The sequence below is a fragment of the Budorcas taxicolor genome, chromosome 19 (assembly GCF_023091745.1).
Source record: "Budorcas taxicolor isolate Tak-1 chromosome 19, Takin1.1, whole genome shotgun sequence".
NCBI lineage: Eukaryota > Metazoa > Chordata > Mammalia > Artiodactyla > Bovidae > Budorcas > Budorcas taxicolor.
The window spans coordinates 12,339,112-12,360,536 of record NC_068928.1 but is presented as its reverse complement, the minus strand read 5'-3'; the positions used below and the strand labels follow the sequence as shown (position 1 = coordinate 12,360,536).

The window sequence follows — 21,425 nt, the reverse complement described above, 5'->3', positions numbered from 1 at the left end:
CGTTGTTCCCTGCACCTGAAACACTGTAAATTAACTACACTGTAATTTTTTTTAATTAGGGGGAAAAAACCCTAAAAACAAAAAACCGCATTCTGTATTCTAGATAGCCAACTTTGAAACATTTGTTTTGGGGACTTCTGAGGTGATTCAGTGGTTAAGACTCCTCCCTCTCACTGCAGGGCAAGGGTTTAATCCCTGATCAGGGAACTCAGGGAACTGAGATCCCATATACCATGCAGCCAAAAAGTAGAAACAAATATTGTTTCCTTTGACTGCAGCAGAATTGCATAGATGCTTTTTTTTTTTTTTTTAAACTAGAAAACATAGAAAGGAACTTATAAAACAGAAAACCAGGGCTTCCCTGGTGGCTCGGTGGTAAAGAACCTGCATGCCAATACAGGTGATGCAAGATACTCCGGTTCGATGCCTGGGTCAGAAAGATCCCTCAGAGGAGGGCATGGCAACCCACTCCAGTATTCTTGCCTGGAGAGTTCCATGGACAGAGGAGCCTGACAGACTACAGTTCATAGGTTACATAGAGTCAGACACAACTGAAGCAACTTAGCTCACATGCATAAGCACCCTAAAGCCAGTGCTCTGCAACAAGAGAAGCCACCTACTCCCTGCAACTAGAGAAGTCCTACAATCAGCAACAAAGACTCAGCACAGACAAAAATAGATCTTTAAAAAACTATCAAAAGTATCAACTATTCTTTGACTATACCCAAGATAGTTTAATAATGTGGGAGTTTTGCCTGCTGTGGGAAGAGGCATGTGGACAAAGGGGAAAATATAATTCAACTTCTTTTATGGTTTTAGTCTATCAACTTCTCTTTGGTTATTTCTACTTTCCTAGAAACACAAATTTCAGTCAGAAAGATCCTCCGTGAGAAGAAATGGCAACCCACTCCAGCATTCTTGCCTGGAGAATCCAATGGACAGAAGACCCTGGTGGGCTACAGTCCACCGGGTTGCACAGAATCAGACACAACTGAAGCAACTTAGCATGCATGCATACAAGCTATGCTACATCTAAAGCAAATTATGCTACAACTTAAAAGACTATTTCCCCCCTTTCTATTGTATCCATGGTTATTTTTACTTTCTCATTCCTAGTTTTGAGAATGTGAGCTTTCTCTCACATTTCTTGATGTGGCTAACTAGTGATTAATGTGGTCAATTAACTACTTAGTTGACTTATTTTTCTTTTAAACCAATCACCTTGACCTACTTCTTAAGTGAAAGTAAAAGTGTTTAGTCGCTCAGTCATGTCCGACTCCTTGCGAACCCACAGACTGCAGCCCACCAGGCTTCTCTGTCCATGGAATTCTCAAGGCAAGAATAGTGGAGTGGGTTGCCATTCCCCCCTCCAGGGGATCGATCTTCCTGACCCAGGGCTTGAACCTGGGTCTCCCACACTGCAGGCAGATTCTTCACCACCTGAGCCATCAGGGAAGCCCCTGAAAACAGAAGACCCAAGGATCAAACCCAGGTCTCCTGCATAGCAGGCAGATTCTTTGCTGTGCCATCTGACTTCTTAGTCACACTAAAATTTAGAGTATCGGCTTTTAGGCTATTCCCCTCTTAGTACAACTTCATGTGACAGATAGCTTATTCTTAAAAATTCAATTTTACTTCTTTTACACAACAAAATATAAAAATTCTAGTATAAAAATAGAGACAGAATATATGCACAAAGTTAAAAACTACAATTCTTTCCCTTGAATAAATACTACTGAAATTTTGTGTTCCTCTAGGTTTTTTTTCAACCCGTACTCAAATGTACACATATATTTGCTCATTTAAAAACAACAAACATGACTGTTACTCATACTTTGTGACAAGCTTTTATCCTCCCCGTGTACTCTTTACACCAATATATCCAGCATTCTCATTCTTTCTAAATGAAGTACAATATTCCATTCCTGATTGATGAGCAAACAGTTGTTTTCAATTTTTGCCACCATAAACAATACTGTACTTAACATTCCTGAACAGAATTTCCTGTATAGTCAACAAGCATCCCGACAGGAAAATTTCATGGTATTGTAGATTAAAGGATAAGAGTTATTTGAATCATTAAACCATGATAATCTGGCAAGTGAAGAGGAATAGTAATTTTTAAACCTTTTTACTGAAATATGACATGTACACAGATGAGTGCACAACTTATATTTAAAATGTAAAGCTCTAAGAAGTACAAACTATTACGTATAAAATAAGCTACAGGAACATACTGTACAACACAGGGAACACAGCCAATATTTTACAGTAATATAAATGGAGTACAACCTTGGAAAATTGTGAATCACTATATTGTATATCTGTAACATATATAATATTGTACATCAACTATACTTCAATAAAAATACATAATTTTAAAAAGAAAAATAAAAGAATGCAAAGTTCAATAAATTTTCACAAAGTGAATAAGCCCAGATACCAACATGCAGATGATATTAATGAAACCGAGCGCTATCAGAATCCCAGACATCTCCCTTCATGCCCCTGCACTGTCACCATCTGCCAAGGGCAACCTCTCCAGACTTAAAACACTTTAAAATTTTTTAAGCCTGTTTTTGAACCTTATGTAAGCGGAATCACACAGTATATATCCACATTTTCCAAGCTGCACCAAAATGCCCCGGGGCACTGCAGGATATTTTAAATTTGAAAGGTACAATATTCAACATTTACATTAAACCATGCCAAATACTAGACTGCTATATTCCTTTCAATGACATCTTATCTTTGTGTAGCAGCATTTTCAGTGGTTGTTATGATAAAACGAACGTGCAAAACTCATGTAACAGAAAATAAGAATGGTAGTTTCCAATTCAATTTCAAGATCTGAGCAGTTGTACGGTGTCTGACACATACATTTCAGTAGTGAGTAATCGTGCTTATTTAAGAATGGAGCAAAATACTCTTTCAATTTTTGTTTATTCATTTTTTTAATGGTTCTTGTGTTGTTAGGACATAAGTATTATTCAGTTTTTTATATCTAACTATTTAATTAACAGAGCTGTCAGGTATTTCTTTTGACCTGAAAGTTCTGTGAAGGGAGAAAGTTTGGGAGCCTCTGGTATATACTCCTTTGCTGATTTCTTTCACTTAATGTCACCTGTGAGATATATCCATATGGTTTCGCAACTGCAATTCATTCATTTTCACTGTAAAATATTCCTCTACATGACTATTTCACAATTTATAATTCTCCTATTGATGGCTATTGGGATAGTTTCCATTTTTTTGGTTATTATGAATAGTGTTGCATGAACATTACTGTTATAATCGTGAGGAGGAATTACACACACACATTACTGTTATAATCGTGAGGAGGAATTACACATACACACACACACACACACACACTTTACAGCAGATAATGTGAGTTTTCCAAAATGGTGTATCAGTTAACACTTCCACTAACAGTTTATGAGAGTTCTGATTGCTCCACATCCTTACCAACACTTCTTTTTCATTTAGTCATTCTGAAGGGAGTATAGTAGAACAGCAATTTCCCTGAAGACAAAATGAGGTTGAGCATCTTTCCAAAATGTTTCACTGGACCTTTGAATGTCTTTTTGGATGTCTATTGAAATTGTTTTCTCATTTAAAAAAAATTAGCTATTTCTTATTTTATTTCTAGTTTTTTAGATGCAGGATTAATCTTTTATGAGATAATATGTGCTGCAAATATTTTCTCCCACTCTGTGGCTTCGCTTTTCACTCTTTTAATGGTATCTTTAATAAACAGATGTTCTTAATCTTAAAATAGGCCAATATACCAAATTACCTCTACATTTAGCTCATTTTTTGTATCCTATTTAATATATTTTTGCTGACACAGTGAAAACTTTTTCCTAAAAAACTGTTTTGTACATTTAGATCAGCAATCCACTGAAAATGGTAACTGTGTATGATATCAGGTAAGATCATGATCCTTCCCCCTCTACATGGATATCCAACTAACCAACACTACTTGTTTGATCTTCCTTTCCCCACTGTACCACTGTGTCACCTTTACGATAGACCAGGTGACAGGACACGTGTCAAGTCTGTTAATGGACTGAACTCCTCCACTGGGCTTTTTGTCTATTAATATGGCATTCCCATATTATCCTATCTGTTACAGCTCCATATTCGATGGTGTAAGTTCTCCAGATTTCTTCCTCATGATTGACTTGGCTTGACACTGCACTTTAATTTGCATTTCATTTGATGTTTATTAGCCATTCATATTTTCATGTTGTGTGAGCTAGCTCTTCAGGTCTTCCGGAAATCAGTTGGTGGTACTTTATATACTAATGAACATTAGATCTTTCTGTATTAGGAAATTCATCTCTTACCTGACAAACGTCATTTGCATCAATTCAGTTCAGTTCAGTTGCTCCATGTCTGATTCTTTGCGACCCCATGGACTGCAGCACCCCAGGGCTCCCTGTCCATCACCAACTCCTGGAGCTTGCTCAAACCCATGTCCATTGAGTCGGTGATACCATCCAACCATCTCATCCTCTGTCGTCCCCTTCTCCTCCCGCCTTCAGTCTTTCTCAGCATCAGGGTCTTTTCAAATGAGTCAGTTCTTCACATCAGGTGGCCAAAGTATTGGAGTTTCAACTTCAGCATCAGTGCTTCCAATGAATATTCAGGACTGATCTCCTTTAGGAGGGACTAGTTGGATCTCCTTGCAGTCCAAGGGACTCTCAAGAGTCTTCTCCAGCACCACAGTTCAAAAGCATCAATTCTTCGGCACTCAGCTTTCTTTATAGTCCAACTCTCACATCCAAACATGACTACTTGAAAAACCATAGCTTTCACTAGATGGACCTTTGTTGGCAAAGTAATGTCTCTGCTTTTTAATATGCTGTCTAGGTAGGGTCATTTGCATAGTCTTTTTTTAAAAATGTGCTTTCATTCCCCCCCCCCCCAATTTTTAATGTATTCAACAGAATCCATTTCTTTTTTTCATCCTGGGTTTTGGTTTCACACTTAGAGAAGCCTTCACTAAGCCAGGACAGTATTACAGCGTTGGCAAGATGAATAACAGAGGACTTCACATTTTACATTACTCATTTTTGTAACATTTGACACTTTTTAAATTTGTAAATTACTTTAAAAATAATTTCTTTAAAGAAGAATTTCAGTCATTCTCCACTGTAAGATACTGACCCAGTAATTTATTCTGATGCTTTTAAGGTATCATTTGCCATATTTAAATCTTTAATTTGCTTGGAATTCATTTCGGTGTAAAGTGTTAAGTAGAGGTCCAACACTCCCCCCCCCCCCAAAAACCAACTTCCTCCCAACTGTTTAAATACAGCATTGCTCTATAACTTTAGTATATAAACAAAATCTTAACTATGCTTTAGCTTCCCCGTGGACTGTCTACTATGTCCTAGAAATCAATTTCCTTCTTTGCTCTTCCTTTGCCAATACTATATTGTTTTAAAATATATATGGTCTTCTAACATACTTGACTATCCTGAATGTTGTACATTTAAAATTTTCCTTGGTTCTTTTATTCTCAGGTAATTAATTCCTCCATGTAAGCATCATATTTAATAAAGTTTCCTATACTTAGTAAAATCCTGAGATTCTGATTCAACTTGCAATAAATTCAAAGCCTAAACTGACATGAGCTGACAAATTTATAACATATTACCTTTCCATCCATATACAGGGTATGGCTGCCTATTTATGTTCTTTTATGCCCCACTTCCACAAAAGTTTTTGCTATTTATATATTTATTTTTGGCCACACCATAGGGCTTGGAGATTCCCCAACTAGGGATCAAACCTGGGTTCTTGACTGTGAAAGGGCAGAATCCCAACCAATGGATCACCGGAGAATTTCCTGTTCTCAATTTATTAATCTGAAGAGCTTTCTAATGTGAAAAAACATTAACACTTTGGTTGTCAAATATGCTGCAAGAAATTTTTTTTCAATTTGTTACCAGCCAATTTAAAAAGATTATGAGAATATTAGTTGAGAGTGAACATAACTAAGAATAGAAATAAACACAAAAAAGGAAGAAAAAATACAATTCTAATACTAAATCAGAAATTCATTCATATGGTTTTTAGCAGGAGACTTACAATAATAATTTTTAAAACCCCCAAATTACTAAGTTAAAGACTGAAAACATAAAACACATTACTGAGATAAATTCACCTGGTCAAAATTTAACTCTATGGCAAATTCTGTCACTGGAATAGGATACAAAACAGACCATTCAGCAGTTACAATAAAAAGATCACAAACTTCACTCTTCGAGGGACCCAGCCCTTCACTGTTTGCTTTCACTTGGTATATAATTTCACAATTCTTTCTATTCACTTTATCTACCTCTGTTCCCAAATCATTGAGTACCCTTAGCGAAACATCATTCTGAGTCACAGACATTATTCAGTACTGTTTTACTGAACCATCTATACCTTCTGTCAATTTTTTAAAATACATATTTTTAGTGAGCAACCCTTTCTATACACCTTAGCAGCCATTCCAACTTCTGTTTAGCCTTTCTACATAAAAGCCGCCATTCCTGTCCCTTACTGCCAGCAAGCGATCTTATCCTGATTCCTTACAACCATTCTTCGCAAGCTTACTTATGTTTATACTTTATGTCTTTACATCTTTCCATCTGATCTTAGAGGAAGTAGTCTTTTCTCTAACTCCAATGTAAGACTGGTAGCTTAATTTATGGATGGTGAAAGAAGGGGCAAAGTTCACTCAATTAATGTCTCTATTCAGGGTCTCTGCTCCATAATTTATTTCCTGCCTCACTTGTACATTCCACCTCTCATTCTGTTTTGGTGTCTGTCACTCAGACAAGAAGTACATTTTAACATCTTCCATCCTTAAACTTTAACAACAACTTTCACATTTTACCCTTCTACACATCATCCCTCTCTTTTCTCTTCCCTTCTTAGGCGCAGTCAGCACACCTGCTTCTTCATCTCCTATTTATTCCAAAACCCCATTTTCTAAAGCTGCACCTGAAGCTACTGATAAAAATTAACTGAGTGACAGTGAACTACGGTGCATCAGGATGGGGGAATTATTGATGCACAAACACTATAATTTTGTCTGTGACTATGCCTATTGATGGAAGTTGGGGCAACTGGAGGGATCTGATTATGGGTTCTCCTTGGAAACTATAAACTGGAGAAAACTGGAAACTGGAGAAAACTGGAAACAGTCAACAGTAAGCAAGAAAGCAAGGTAATCAGAATACTGGGTATGCTGCTGCTGCTGCTAAGTCACTTCAGTCGTGTCCAACTGTGCGACCCCATAGACGGCAGCCCACCAGGCTCCCCCGTCCCTGGGATACTCCAGACAAGAACACTGGAGTGGGTTGCCATTTCCTCCTCCAATGCATGAAAGTGAAAAGTGAAAGTGAAGTTGCTCAGTTGTGTCCGATCTGTAGGGACCCCATGGACTGCAGCCTACCAGGCTCCTCTGCCCATGGGATTTTCCAGGCAAGAGTACTGGAGTGGGGTGCCACTGCCTTCTCCATACTGGATATGAGACCTTGACTAAATTACTTCACTTTCTCACCTATAAAACAGGTTAATACCCTAATTCAGTTTAATTGTGAGGCTTAAAATAACTGTGTAAGAGCACTTACACTTTCAGGCATATGTTAAACACCTTCCTTTCCACATTTCCAACAGGCAGACAACTATTAAGGAATAAAAAGTGCACCCAAAAGACGCCATATTAAAACTTTGTGGACTATGTGAAACACAAAATGTGGCAAAAAGCACCATCTGTTCATTCACTATTAATAATGCTCAAATGAAAAGCTTCAATTAGAAATGAAAGTTACTAGAAAGATATCCAAGTACTTTGAAGAAATTCAACCACTGAATGTACTTTGATTAAATTTCCAATGATTTTCTCTAAAAAGTGTAAAAGGTTACAACATAGGAATGGATATAGTTAGCATACACACAAAGTTGCAGTTTCCCAGGCTGAGAAAGAACTCTTAACTCATCCTTCCTGCGAGGAATACATTTTAAATACACAAAACTTCCTTAGACACACACAAAAGTAAATCAATGTATCAAAGGGATCTGGAATAAAGGCAGATTTTTCCTTAACCACCGCCCCCCCCCCCCAAATAATAATATAAATGACCAAAATGAATATTCTCCAAATATCTAGGGGGTAAAAATTGTTAAACTGGTGTAAAGCAGCTGGATTTAGTAGACAGAATGTAGCAAGTCAGCAGCTTTCTGAAAAAATATTCTGGGGTGGAGAAAGCGGGCAATCTTCCCAGTGAAACAACTGCCGTAAAACACCATATACATGTAAGAACATACACATCTGTTAAATCTTAGTTTACAATGCTCCAGCCAACTTACAAATCAAGAGGAAGTGTTTAGATCTAAAATATAAATCATACTTTTACTTCTGGTCAAATTCTGCATGGGTGGCTACTGGAGACGAGGAGATATCCTCGCCGATTCAAGGCAAAGAGGACTGAATAATAAGGCCACTGTTCACATTCAAATGTGGGGGGAGAGGAAAAGGGAGGCTCCGAGTCCATAAAGTTCTCCTCCCTCTCTAAACACTGCAAGACTGTCCACGTCTAAAGACACTTACCCTTGAACCTCCTTGGAGACTGGAGACTTTTTGTTCAGATTTCTGAGGGGGAGCGATTTAGGAATGCTGCAAGATTACAACTTTCAACTACATGAACACGATTTAAATTCTAAAGTGTTTTTTGTTTTTTTATTTATCACCATTCCCGTATTAATAAAACCGCCTATTCAACCGCAAGGATCAATATAAACAAAAACCACAGCTTCAAAGGATACGCAAATAAGGCACATCATTACTTCCAATAATTCCCCAACTTCCTTCCAATGACCGACGAGAAAGGTGACACGAAGCAAGAAAAGAAAAATACTTGCAAAGGAGGGAGGCGAGAGGAGAAAGAAGGCAGAAAGGAGGGGGAAAGAGCACCAAAAAAAAAAAAAAAAAGTCCAGCTGATGCTGACACTAATTGGGGAAGAGAGGGCAGAAAATATTCCCGAAGTCACAGGCTGGAAGGCAAGGGCTGAGTGGGACAAGGGCGCAAGAGAGGAAGTCCACGCAAAAGAGGCCTACCCCAAAGGGGCCCCGAGGTACGAGGGAACACCAAAAGCGGGCGGGGGGGGGAGTCTCACTGCGAAGAGATATCCCATCCATCAAGGCCGAGAGCTTGAGACAAGGAAGATAGCAGATGGAGCGTTTCTACACCGGACAGCCCGGCACCGCCCCAGAGGTCTCGGGGCGCCGATCCCACTATGAGGGGTGAGGGGTTAAACGCGGGGGTTCGCGGACGTGGAAGGGGGTGCGGCCCCAGGGGCTGCGGCGGGAAGAGCGGGCCCACGGCCCGTACCTTGTAGTACACGTCGAACTGGATGTTCTCCGGCAAGGAGCGGATGTCGCGGCGAGAGCGGATGTAGTTATCCACCACAGCGGAGATGGCGGTGTTATAGAGAGTCTCTGGGATCCACTCGAGCTCCACGGCCGCCATCTTCCTTCCCTCCGCCTCCTCCGCCTCCTCCGCCTCCTCCTCCCGAAGGCCCCCGCCTCCCTCCGTAGCGAACTCCTCAGCGGCCCCGGAGGATTCCGAGGGGCGGCGGCGGCGGCGGCGGCCACGCGGGCACACGGCAGAAGGGCGCGGCCGCCCTGACTCCTCCCGGCTGAGCTGCGGGCGGCGGGCGCAGACCCGCGGGGGAGAGCTCGCCAGAGAAACGCGGCCAGCAGCGCCGAGGCCTCACATTCCGGGTCTGCGAGCACCCCGGGCTCCGTCCCAGCGCCGAGCTCTGCAGGGGCGGGACTGCGCGCGCGCGGCGTCATGACGTCAGCGCACGCCGACGCGCCGGAGGGCAGGAATGCGGCAGGCAGGAGACTCGGGAAGGAAAGAGCGCTGATCCCGCCCACGGGGAACAGAGTTTTTCCATGGGGGCCGGGGCTGGGTGGTTGAGGGGGAACTGTTTTTCGCTGGGACGAGTTATGACAGGTTTTACCAGCTGCTGCCGAGTCTCCAGCTTCATCTCTCCTTTCAGCCAGTCCTTCTTCGGGAGTTCTCAGGACCCTTTCGAGGTGCAGGCGAAAGTTTGGATGCACAATTTGTCAGTCCACTGAAGATCGCGCGTTCAGGGAATTCACATGGCTCTGGAAACAGTCCCTTCGGCTCCGGTTCCTAGATCGAGTTAGGAACCTTCGGCCTAGAACTAGGATGAAAGGGAGACTTGCGTTGTGTAACCATCGCACTGTTTGAACTTTACTGTTTCTTTTTCCTGATGAAATTTACCGGGGGGAAAAACACACACACACACACAGAAAACAAAAAAGAACCACTTTAGAAAAATCTGGTGGGGCGGTTAGCCTGATTATGGAATTACAAATAGTGGTGAGAGAAAAAGGGCCAAGTGGTGGCCGTGATATGACTTCCTGGTAAAACAGAAAGAAAGATTTCAACTTTCTCCCCTAGTTCTAGTCGCAGCCTCAGGGGAGAAATAATTGAGAGTTCCTGTTATGCTCTCTTCCATCCTCAGCCTGAACATCTGCTACTTATGTAACTTAATTTCCCGTGTCTTAGATTTCAAGAACTTCATGCAACATCTTTCTGCTCTAGTTTGAGGAAATTGTAATTAGTGACACTATCGGTCTCATAGTCATGCTATAGCAATGTAAAACCTGAAAACAACGATGATAATAATGTGCTGACATTTAGAGCTAAAAGAATTGGAAGTGGCTCTTCCAGTTCACCCGGGTATGTCAGTGTTAAAAGGTTAAATAGTTTGGTAAGAAAGAAGGAAACAAACACACTCAGTCCTCTTCTCAGTCTATACCAGTATTTACTCGATAATCAATAAACCAGGGAAAGCTGTGGTTGGCCTTAACATAGGGTTACCAGAATTGGCAAGTAAAAGAATGCAAATATTCAGTTATTTTAATTTCATATAAACAACCAATCCTTAACTTTAGGTGCTAATTCCAGAATTGGAATCCATTTGCAGGCCCTTGTGAACTGGCTGAACAGAGGAGAAAGTCGAAAACTAGGCCATTTTTGTGGCAGTCTGCCCTCAATTGAAGGAAGAAAGCCTTTCGGTTGTACTCTAGAAAATTAATGAGTCCCAGCAGAGCTGGTATTTGAACTCAATAATTATATAAATGCTGCCTTTCATATTTTGGATGATAGCATAGCATCTGAGTTTTCAGTGGTCAAGGTCAGATCATAAAGGTGCTAATGTGATGCTGATGACCTTGGACTTTATCTTAGAGATGATAGGGAATCCTTAAAAGAGTGTAAGGTAGTAAAAGAATTAGATTTGTGTGTCAGCAAGAAGACGGTAATCATCTATGACCAGCAGAGCCAGAAGAAGATCTTGAATCATGCACTCCTGGCTACAGAAGGATGGAAGACAGAGGAGGCCTGCTAAGCTGTCTTGGCCACCTCTACATTTGGGTGGACGAGGGCCTTTATATCACAAGGTTATCCCCACAGTCCACCAAATCTCCTTTAAGCCTTGACTACTGGTAGCCTCAACTTTGGCAGAAAGCCTTCCACTCTACAGAACTATATGAAACATGAACTTGGTCCAAAAATCCTGAGAATTCTAAGAGGAAATACACATTGTAACTTTTTCTTTCTTCTTTGGCTGAGCCCTGCAGAATGTGGACTCTTAGTTCCCCAAACAGGGGTTGAACCCACACCCTCTGTGTTGGAAGCCCAAAATCTTAACTACTGGACCGCTAGAGAAGACTCTTATAACCCTTATTAACTTGTAATGTCTCCCTTCATTGAGATGTTGGAGGGGACGTCTAAGTACCTTGCTCTTGAATCTGATTGACTTATGTCTGCTTCAACAAATGGAGTACAGCAGAAATGATGCTAAGCCAGAAAAAGCCACACAGAGTCTACCTTCTTCTCTGGAATACTCCTGGATTCCTGAGCCAGCTTGTAAAAAGATGAACTACTCTGAGGCAACTGTGCTCTGAGTAAGCCCAAGCCACATGGAGAGGCGACATGTAAGCATTCCTGGTCAACAGTTCCAGCTGAATGCAGCCTTTGAGTCATCCCTGCTCAGGTATCAGGTGTTTCCGTGAAGAAACCTCCACATGATTTCTCAATCCTAAGACATGAGTTGGGCTTCCCTCATAGCTCAGCTGGTAAAGAATCTGCCTGCAGTGGAGGAGACCTGGACTCAATTCCTGGGTCAGGAAGATCCCCTGGAAATGGAAATGGCAACCCACTCCAGTATTCTTGATTGGAGATTCCCATGGACAGAAGAGCCTGGTCGGCTACCGTCCACGGGGTTGCAAAAGTCCGACACAGCTGAGCAACTAAACCACCACCACCAAGACATTTCAGTTACCCTCAGCCTTTCCTGTGGAAAATTCTGAAAGAGATGGGAATACTAGACCACTTGACCTGCCTCTTGAGAAACCTGTATGCAGGTCAGGAAGCAACAGTTAAAACTAGACATGGAACAACAGACTGGTTCCAAATAGGAAAAGGAGTATGTCAAGGCTGTATATTGTCACCTTGCTTATTTAACTTATATGCAGAGTACATCATGAGAAACGCTGGGCTGGAAGAAGCACAAGCTGGAATCAAGATTGCTGGGAGAAATAAAAATAACCTCAGAAATGCAGATGACACCACCCTTATGGCAGAAAGTGAAGAAGAACTAAAGAGCCTCTTGACGAAAGTGAGAGAAGAGAGTGAAAAACTTGGCTTAAAGCTCAACATTCAGAAAACGAAGATCATGGCATCTGGTCCCATCACTTCATGGGAAATAGATGGGGAAACAATGGAAGCAGTGTCAGACTTTATTTTTCTGGGCTCCAAAATCACTGCAGATGGTGATTGCAGCCATGAAATTAAAACATGCTTGCTCCTTGGAAGGAAAGTTATGACCAACCTAGACAGCATGTTAAAAAGCAGAGACATTACTTTGCCGACTAAGGTGTGTCTAGTCAAGGCTATGGTTTCCCTGTAGTCATATATGGATGTGAGAGTTGGACTATAAAGAAAGCTGAGTGCCAAAGAATTGATGCTTTTGAACTGTGGTGTTGAAGAAGACTCTTGAGAGTCCCTTGGACTGCAAGGAGATCCAACCAGTCCATCCTAAAGGAGATCAGTCCTGAATGTTTATTGGAAGGACTGATGTTGAAGCTGAAACTGCAATACTTTGGCCACCCGATGTGGAGAGCTGACTCATTGGAAAAGACCCCGATGCTGGGAAAGATTGAGGGCAGGAGGAGAAGGGGACAACAGAGGATGAGATGGTTGGATGGCATCACCGACAAAATGGACATGAGTTTGGATGGACTCCAGCAGTTGATGATGGACAGGGAGGCCTGGCGTGCTGCAGTTCATGGTGTTGCAAAGAGTCGGACATGACTGAGCGACTGAACTGAACAGCCTTTCCAGTCTTTCCAGATGAGGGTCCAAGCATCAGTAAGCTAAGTGAGACAAGTATCCTTGCTCTGCTCTGAAATCCTGACCCACAGAAACATGATAAGATGGTTCTTCATTTATATCACTAAAGTTGTAGTGGTTGCCACAGCAGGTTACTGGAATACCCCATTCCAATCCCCTACAGTTCCCAGAAACCCATCACTTAATAGACTCCATAATCAACCTATTCCCTCTCAGGACTACTAAACATATGAATTCATTCAGGAGAATGAGACAATTCATATCCTGTGTTGGACAATTTTCTTAATTTTCAATGGCTATGCTATACTACCTATAAGAGTGAACCACCTAACCATAGGTATCAGAATGGAGAGAAGGATTTTTTTCCTTTTATTTTTTTAAAGATTATTTTATTTTTGGCTGCACTGGGTCTTTGTTGCGGCATGCAGGCCTTTCTGGTTGCGGCGAGCAGAGGCAATCTCCAGTTGCGGAGTGTGGGCTCCTTGTTGCCTCGCTTCTCATTGCGGAGCACTGCCCTAGGTTTGCACGTCCAGTAGTTGTGGCTCGTGGGCTCTAGAGCACTGGCTACGTAGTTGTGGCACATGGGCTTAGCTGCTCTGCGGCGTGTGGTATCTTCCCGGACCAGGGATTGCACCTGTGTCCTCTGCACTGGCAGGTGAATTCTTAATCACTCGACCACCAGGGAAGCCTGAGATAATGACTCTTGTGCTAAATTTGTAGAGGCTTTTTCAGAGACCTTCAAGTCTAAATCCACATAGTCAACACCCATCAACCACAGGCCAACAATCACATGGTCCTCATAAGCAGTCATCAAGACACATCTATGGCACCACACATCACAGAGGCAGAATGACTGGATCCTGTAACTTGCAACCACCGAAGAACAGAGCAAGGCTTTCCAACAAGGTCTATCACTTGGGGACACAATGCAGGTGGGAAATTCTGCCCTGTTCTCATCTTTTAGTACCATTACCATATCTGCAGAAAATTCAAAAGCTTTTTTCTGTACATGTTCATGGTTACAATCCATCTTGCCTGGACCTCTTTAAATTCATCCTGCTTGCTACATGTGGCTTCTTGTCTCCAAAATTAATCCAAACTGCTACTTGCTAGGATGCTCCCCCAATCTTGTTCTCTACTGTCTTCATTAATATGGATCCTAAGAGCAATAGCAAATATAACCTATCACTTGCCAGTCCTTATTTTGAGGAAGCCCCCTTAAAACCTACCCTGCACGAAGTCTACCTACTTACCCTGACAATCAGAAGTAGAGAATCACATGTTGATGTTTGGCAGAAACCTATCCAATATTGTAAAGCAATTATTCTTCAATTAAAAATGAATCAATTTAATTAATTTTTTAAAATTAAATGTGAAAAGAAAGGAAGTAGAGAATCAGCATAGAGGGTCTGAGTGGTTTTGTATTTTGCTGCTAATGCTGGTCCAGTACAGAATAAATGTTTAAGGGTCAGTTTTGAAAAGACAGACATCTAATCCATAATCACAATAAAATGTGAGAAACACTGTGATAGAGTTTCCTTGGGATGTTATAAGAGTAGTAAGGAGATAATGAGTTGGTTTTGGATGTAATAGTTACATAAAAGTTCTAAAACAGGTCAATTAAAGCATTTTCAGTTGCAGTGAAGTTCATAGGATAATAACAAACAGATTTACTTGAGCAATCATAGGTGAGTTCATTTCACCTTGACACTATACCTCCAATTTCTAGGAAATTTTCTAATTATCAGAATGTTTAAAATACATGCAGAATTTTGAAACAGAGTTATGGTTCTTTATCTGGAACAGTAAACAGTTTTAAACTTTTTCAATGAGATAGAAAATAGCAACAGAGTAAACTATATGCAAAGTGATACAGTCATGTAACGGCCTCATGTAGCCATCTGATAGGGGTATTAGCCTACCCAAGTGCATTCCAACCACATCCAACTCCCCACCAAACTGTTTAGTCCAAATATACAAATGATACAGATTTTTAACTCAGAAGACAAAATATGTGGTGAGATCATCTACTGAGCTTAACAACATACTGAGAGTTTGGGTCCAGTTTTGAATTTTTTAAGGATGAGGTTTCTATAATATACACAGGCAAACTGGGATAGGTTTCAAGACTGGAGGAAAAACCTGACAATTTTCAAAGATAGTTAAGTATGAGAGAGTAAAAAGAGTATATCAAAAGAGAAGAAGAACGTATAATTCAAGAGAAAAGGAAAATTGAAAGATCACAATTATAAACTGCCATGTAACATCCCTTATAATGATATGTTACAATTTAATTATACCATGTGTGGATGCCATCTCCCCAGAAGGCCTGTAAGCTTCTTGAGGACTAGACAAAATTGTGTGTTTCAGATACCAAGTCTACTGCAGACAGAAGGTGAGCATTCAGTAATTGTATTAATAAATGAATAGGTCTTCCTACTTCTCTTTTGGAGGGGAAAAACACAGAGTTCACTGCTTCCAAAAATTTACTTCCTTTAAACTCATACTGTGAAAAGCATACACTTTAAAATAGTTAATTTTTCCTTTTAAAAAATGTTGTGAAATATACAAAACATTAAACTTATTATTTTAACCATTTTCAATGTACAATGTGTTGGCAATAAGTACAGAAAGATTATTTTGCAACCAGCAACATTATCCATCCAGAACTTTTTCATCCTCTCAAAAACTCTGTACCAATTAAACAATAGTCCCCCAATTTCCTCCTCAGCCCTTGGTAACTTCTAATCTGCTCTCTGTCTCTATGAGTTCACATATTCTAGGTCCCTCATATGGGTAGAATCATACAATTTTTGTCCTTTTGTGTCTGGCTTATTTCATTTAGCATGTTTTCAAGGTTCATCCGTGTTGTGGCTTGTATCAGAATTCAGTTCCTTTTTAAGGTTAAATAACACTCAATCGTATGTATATACCACATTTGTTTATCCATTCATTAGTTCATAGACATCTGGGTTGTTTTCACATTTTGGCAACTGTGAATAATGCTATGAACAGAGTATACAAACATCTGTTTGAGTCATTGTTTTCAATTCTTTTGGGTGTATACCTAGAAGTAGAATTGCTGGATCATATGGTAATTCTCCCCTTCATGGATCACTGCCTTGTCGTGGCCCTTGCATAACTCGGTGAAGCTATGAGCCATGCTGTGCATAGCCATTCAAAATGGATGGGTCATAGTGGAGAGTTCTGACCAACTGTGGTCCACTGGAGGAGGGAATGGCAAACCACTCCGGTATTCTTGCCGCCAGAACCCCAGGAATAGTGTAAAAAGGCCAAAAGATATGACACCAAAAGATGAGCCCCCCCGGGATGGAAGGTGTCCAATATGCTACTGGGGAAGAGCGGAGGGCGATTGCTAATAGCTCCAGAATGAATGAAGCAGCTGGGCCAAAGTGGAAACGACACTCAGTTGTGGATGTGTCTGGTGGTGAAAATAAAATCCCATGCTCTAAAGAACAATATTTCATAGGAACCTGGAATGTTAGGTCCATGAATCAAGGTAAATTGGTCATGGTCAAGCAGGAGATGCCAAGTGTAAACATCAACATTTAAGGAATCAGTGAACTAAAATGGACGAGAATGGGTGAATTTAATTCAGATGACCATTATATCTACTACTGTGGGCAAGAATCCCTTAGAAGAAATGAGTAGCCCTCATAATCAAGTCCAAAATGCAGTACTTGGGTGCAACCTCAAAAATGACACAATGATCTCAGAAATATCAAAGGTACATTTCAGCAAGGAGGGGAAGTTTAAAGGAGGGAAACAGCAAGGACCTAACAGAAGAGATTAAGACATGGTAAGAAAACACAGAAGAACTGTACAAAAAAGATCCTGATGACCTGAAAACCATGATGGTGTGATCACTCACCTAGAGCCAGACATCCTGAAATGTGAAGTCAAATGAGCCTTAGGAAGCATTACTACCAACAAAACTAGTGGAAGTGATGGAATTCCAGCTGAACTACTTAAATCCTAAAAGATGATGCTGTTAAATGTGCCAGCAAATTTGGGAAACCCAGAAGTGGCCATAGGACTGGAAAACACCAGTTTTCATCCCAATTCCAAAGAGGAGCAGTACAAAAGAATGTTCAAACTACCGGGCACTTGTGCTTGCTTCCCATGCTAGTAAGGTTATGCTCAAAATCCTTCAAGCTAGGCTTCAGCAATACTTGAATTGAGAACTTGCAGATGTACAAGCTGGGTTTAGAAAAGGCAGAGGAATCAGAGATCAAACTGCCAATATTTGTTAGATCATAGAGAAAGCAAAGGAATTCCAGAAAAACATCTACTTCTGTTTCATTGACTACACAAAAGCCTTTGACTGTGTGGTTCACAACAAACTGTGGAAAATTTTTAGAGATGGGAATACCAGACCATCTTACCTGTCTCCTGAGAAACCTATATGCTGGTCAAGAAGCAACAGTTATAACCTTACATGGAACTACTGACTGGTTCCAAATTGGGAAAGGAGTACAACAAGGCGGTATATTGTCACCCTGCTTATTTAGTTTATAAGCTAAATGCCAGGCTGGATGAGTTACAAGCTGAAATCAAGATTGATGGGAGAATATCAACAACCTCAGCTATACAGATAAAACCACTCTACTGGCAGAAAGCGAAGAACTAAAGAGCCTCTTGATGAGGGTAAAAGAGGAGAGTGAAAAAGCTGGCTTAAGACTCAACGTTCAAAAAACTAAGATCCTACATCCAGTCCCATCACTTTATGGCAAATATGAGGGGGAAAAGTGGAAGCAGTGACAGATTTTCTCTTCCTGGAGAGATCCCAGAATCATTGCAGCCACGAATTTAGAAGTTGCTTGCTTCCTGAAAGGAAAGCGATGACAAACCTAGACAGTGTATTAAAAAGCAGAGGCATTACGTTGCCAGCAAAGGTCCGTCTAGTCAAAGCTGTGGTTTTTCCAGTAGTCATGTATGGATGTGAGAGTTGGACCATAAAGAAAGCTGAGTGCTGAAGAACTGATGCTTTTGAATTGTGATGCTGGAGAAGACTCTTGAGAGTCACTTGGACAGCAAAGAGATCAAACCAGTCAATTCTAGAGGAAATCAATTCTGAATATTCATTGGAAGGATTGATGCTGAAGCTGAAGCTCCAGTATTTTGGCCACCTAATGTGAATAGCCCACTCTTTGATAAAGACACTCATCCTGGGAAAGATTGAAGGCAAATGGAGAAGAGGGCAGCAGAGGTTGAGGTGGTTGGATAGCATCACAGATTCAATGGACATGAACTTGGGCAAACTCCAGGAGACAGTGAGGGACTGGGAGGCCTGGCATGCTGCGGTCCAAGGGGTTGCAAAGAGTCAAACATGACTTAGCGACGAAACAACAACAACATGGTAATTCTATTTTAAACAAATAATTATTTATTTATTTGGCTGCTTTTAAGTCTTATTAATAGTGTGTCATGCGCGATCCTTCATTGCAGTGCACAGACTCTCTAGTTGTAGTGCTTGAACTTAGTTGCTCTGCAGCTTGTAGGAGCTTAGTTCCCTGATCAGGGATCAAACCTGGATCCCCTGCATTGCTAGGTGAATGCCTGACCCTGGGCCTGCACAAGGGTTCCAATTTTTCCACGTCTTCACTCTTGTTATTTTCCACTGTTGATAGTCATCCTAATGAGTGTGAATTTGTAGGAACATCTTTATACATATATCTATTTAAATAGGTGAGGAAACATCTATAAATTAAGGTGCAATTTGTACTTTTTTAAGGCTCTAGATATGTATTGCCTAAACATTTTTTCCAACATAACTTTATTGTCTTCAGCTGTATATTTAATACACTGTCTTCTTATTGGGCTAGCTGATCACTGTGTTGTGAATTTTTGTGAAATACAAAAATGTTTTAATACTAGTTCACACTCATTGAATATTAAATAGGTAGCTGAAGACCTTCATCTCCAAACCCTTGCATGGATCCCAGAGTAAAAATGAAAAAAAAAAATTTGAGGAGGCTTGAATACAGAGGGTCTACTTTCCTTTTTATTTATTCTTTATTTTTGGCCATGCTGCTCGGCTTGTGGAATCTTCCCTATCTTCCCACCCAGGCCCTTGGCAGTGAGAGCACAGAACCCTAACCTCTGGGTGAGTGCATGCTCAGTCGCCTCGGTCGGTCGTGTCTGACTCTGCGACCCCATGGAGGGTAGCCCGCCAGGCTCCTCTGTCTGTGGGATTCTCCAGGCAAGAATACCAGAGCATGTTGCCATGCCTTCCTTCAGGGGATCTTCCCAACCCAGGGACTGAATCTGTGTCTCCTGTGTCTCTTGTACTGCAGGCGGATTCTTACTGTTGAGCCACACCAGGGAAGCCCTCTCAAACCACTGGACCACCAGGGAATTTCCCAGAGGGTCTACGTTCATAAGTCGCATCCAGAAAGGGAGTAAGAACACACAGTAGAAACTGCAGTTTGATAGACCCCGGGAGATGGGTCTTAGAGAACATGACAGGGCACCCCAGCTTGACACGTGAGTGGCATGTTGTTCAGTCCCTCAGTCGTGTCCGACTCTTTGTGACCCCTGGGCAACCCAAGAGTTGCTCAGAAAAACAGAATGATTCTATGTACCCAACAGCCTGGGACAGCCTCCCAGAACTGGCCACTGGCAGCCTGTTCCACAAAGGGGTAGACAATTCCAATGTAGCAGAGAGGGCCCGAAGAGAGAGAGAAATCTGCGATCCAAAAGCTCTGAGATCCAAAAGAAGTGATGGGCATGGACCATCTCACAGAAGCTGATCACTAGCAGGATAAAACAGCTCCAACTGTTTTTTGGTCCTTGGATCATATGACTCAAGATTAAAATTCCAAGGGCAGAAAGTCATACTGGCTAACTTGGGTCACATGTCCATCTTTGGTCAGAGGGGGACAAGGCAATACATATGACTATTCATCAAGATTACGTCAAGTAGGAAACCAGTAATTATGTACGAAAATAATATCAGATGATAATACCGAAAGATGAGGTCAGAGATATCTGGCAAGCAAAAACTACAGATGTCTAAATGAAGTCACCAAGTAGATTTACCCTTCAAAGATAGAATAACCTTTGGAAAATGGCAACTTTATTAAGGCATAATTTATATGCAATAGAAGTTAAATAACTTAAGTTGATGACTTTTGACAAATGTACACATAAATGAAACCACCACTCCCAAAAAGTGTACATTTTCATCTCCCCAGAAGTTCCTTGATGCCCCATTTGCAGTCACTCGCTCCAACTGCTCCACTCCTGGAACCCATTGATATGATCTTCTCATACTATTGATTAGTTCTGATTTAGAATTTCTTATAAATGGAATAATAATCTAATATTTAAATTTTTTCATTTTATTTCCTACTAGCTTAACTATAAGCTTTTTTAAAATTACTTTTTTAGTGTTTCCTCTAAGGCTAATAATATTTTTTTTTAAAGATTGGTTTATTTGGTGGTGCCAGGTCTTAGTTGCAGCACGCAGGATCTTTTAGCTGTGGCATGTGGGATCTAGTTCCTTGACCAGGGATTGAACCTGGGCCCTCTGCAATGGGAGTGCAGAGTCTTAGGCCCTGGACCACCAAGGAAGTGCCTAATAATATATATTCTTAACTTATCAATCTGTTTAGAGTCAATACTATAGTTCTCCACACTTCCCACTCTGAACTTTCTATTCAGTTCTTATCCCTACTTATCTGACACTTCCTACTTCACAATGAAGCAACTTTACAATAAAAATTTACCAATAAATCCACCTGCTCTTTTATACTGAATCTGATGTCATATCCTTCCCTGGGACACTTATTATAGGCCCATCCTTACATTTATTTTGTTCTGTTTGTAACAGTTATTATCTTTTAAGCAAATTAAAAAAAGAAAACAGTCTTTTATATTTTCCTCCTTACTTACAACTCCTGACGCTCTTATCTTCCTGTAGATTTGACTATCTAGAAAGTATTTAAT

General features: G+C 40.9%; 1 protein-coding gene and 1 non-coding gene across 2 annotated transcripts in view; both read right to left on the bottom strand.

Annotated features, from left to right (window-relative positions):
* APPBP2 (amyloid beta precursor protein binding protein 2) overlaps window positions 1–9,642 on the bottom strand; it is a 56,817-nt gene extending 47,175 nt beyond the window's left edge. The window contains exon 1 of the mRNA XM_052657611.1: window positions 9,396–9,642. Within this exon, the coding sequence (XP_052513571.1) occupies window positions 9,396–9,533 (138 nt within the window). The 5' untranslated portion in view covers window positions 9,534–9,642. The remainder of the gene's footprint in view (window positions 1–9,395) is intronic.
* An 11,334-nt stretch (window positions 9,643–20,976) lies between these two features.
* Window positions 20,977–21,049, bottom strand: TRNAG-CCC (transfer RNA glycine (anticodon CCC)). Its single transcript has one exon. It is a non-coding gene; the product is annotated as a tRNA-Gly (tRNA).
* Between the last annotated feature and the right edge of the window lie 376 nt (window positions 21,050–21,425).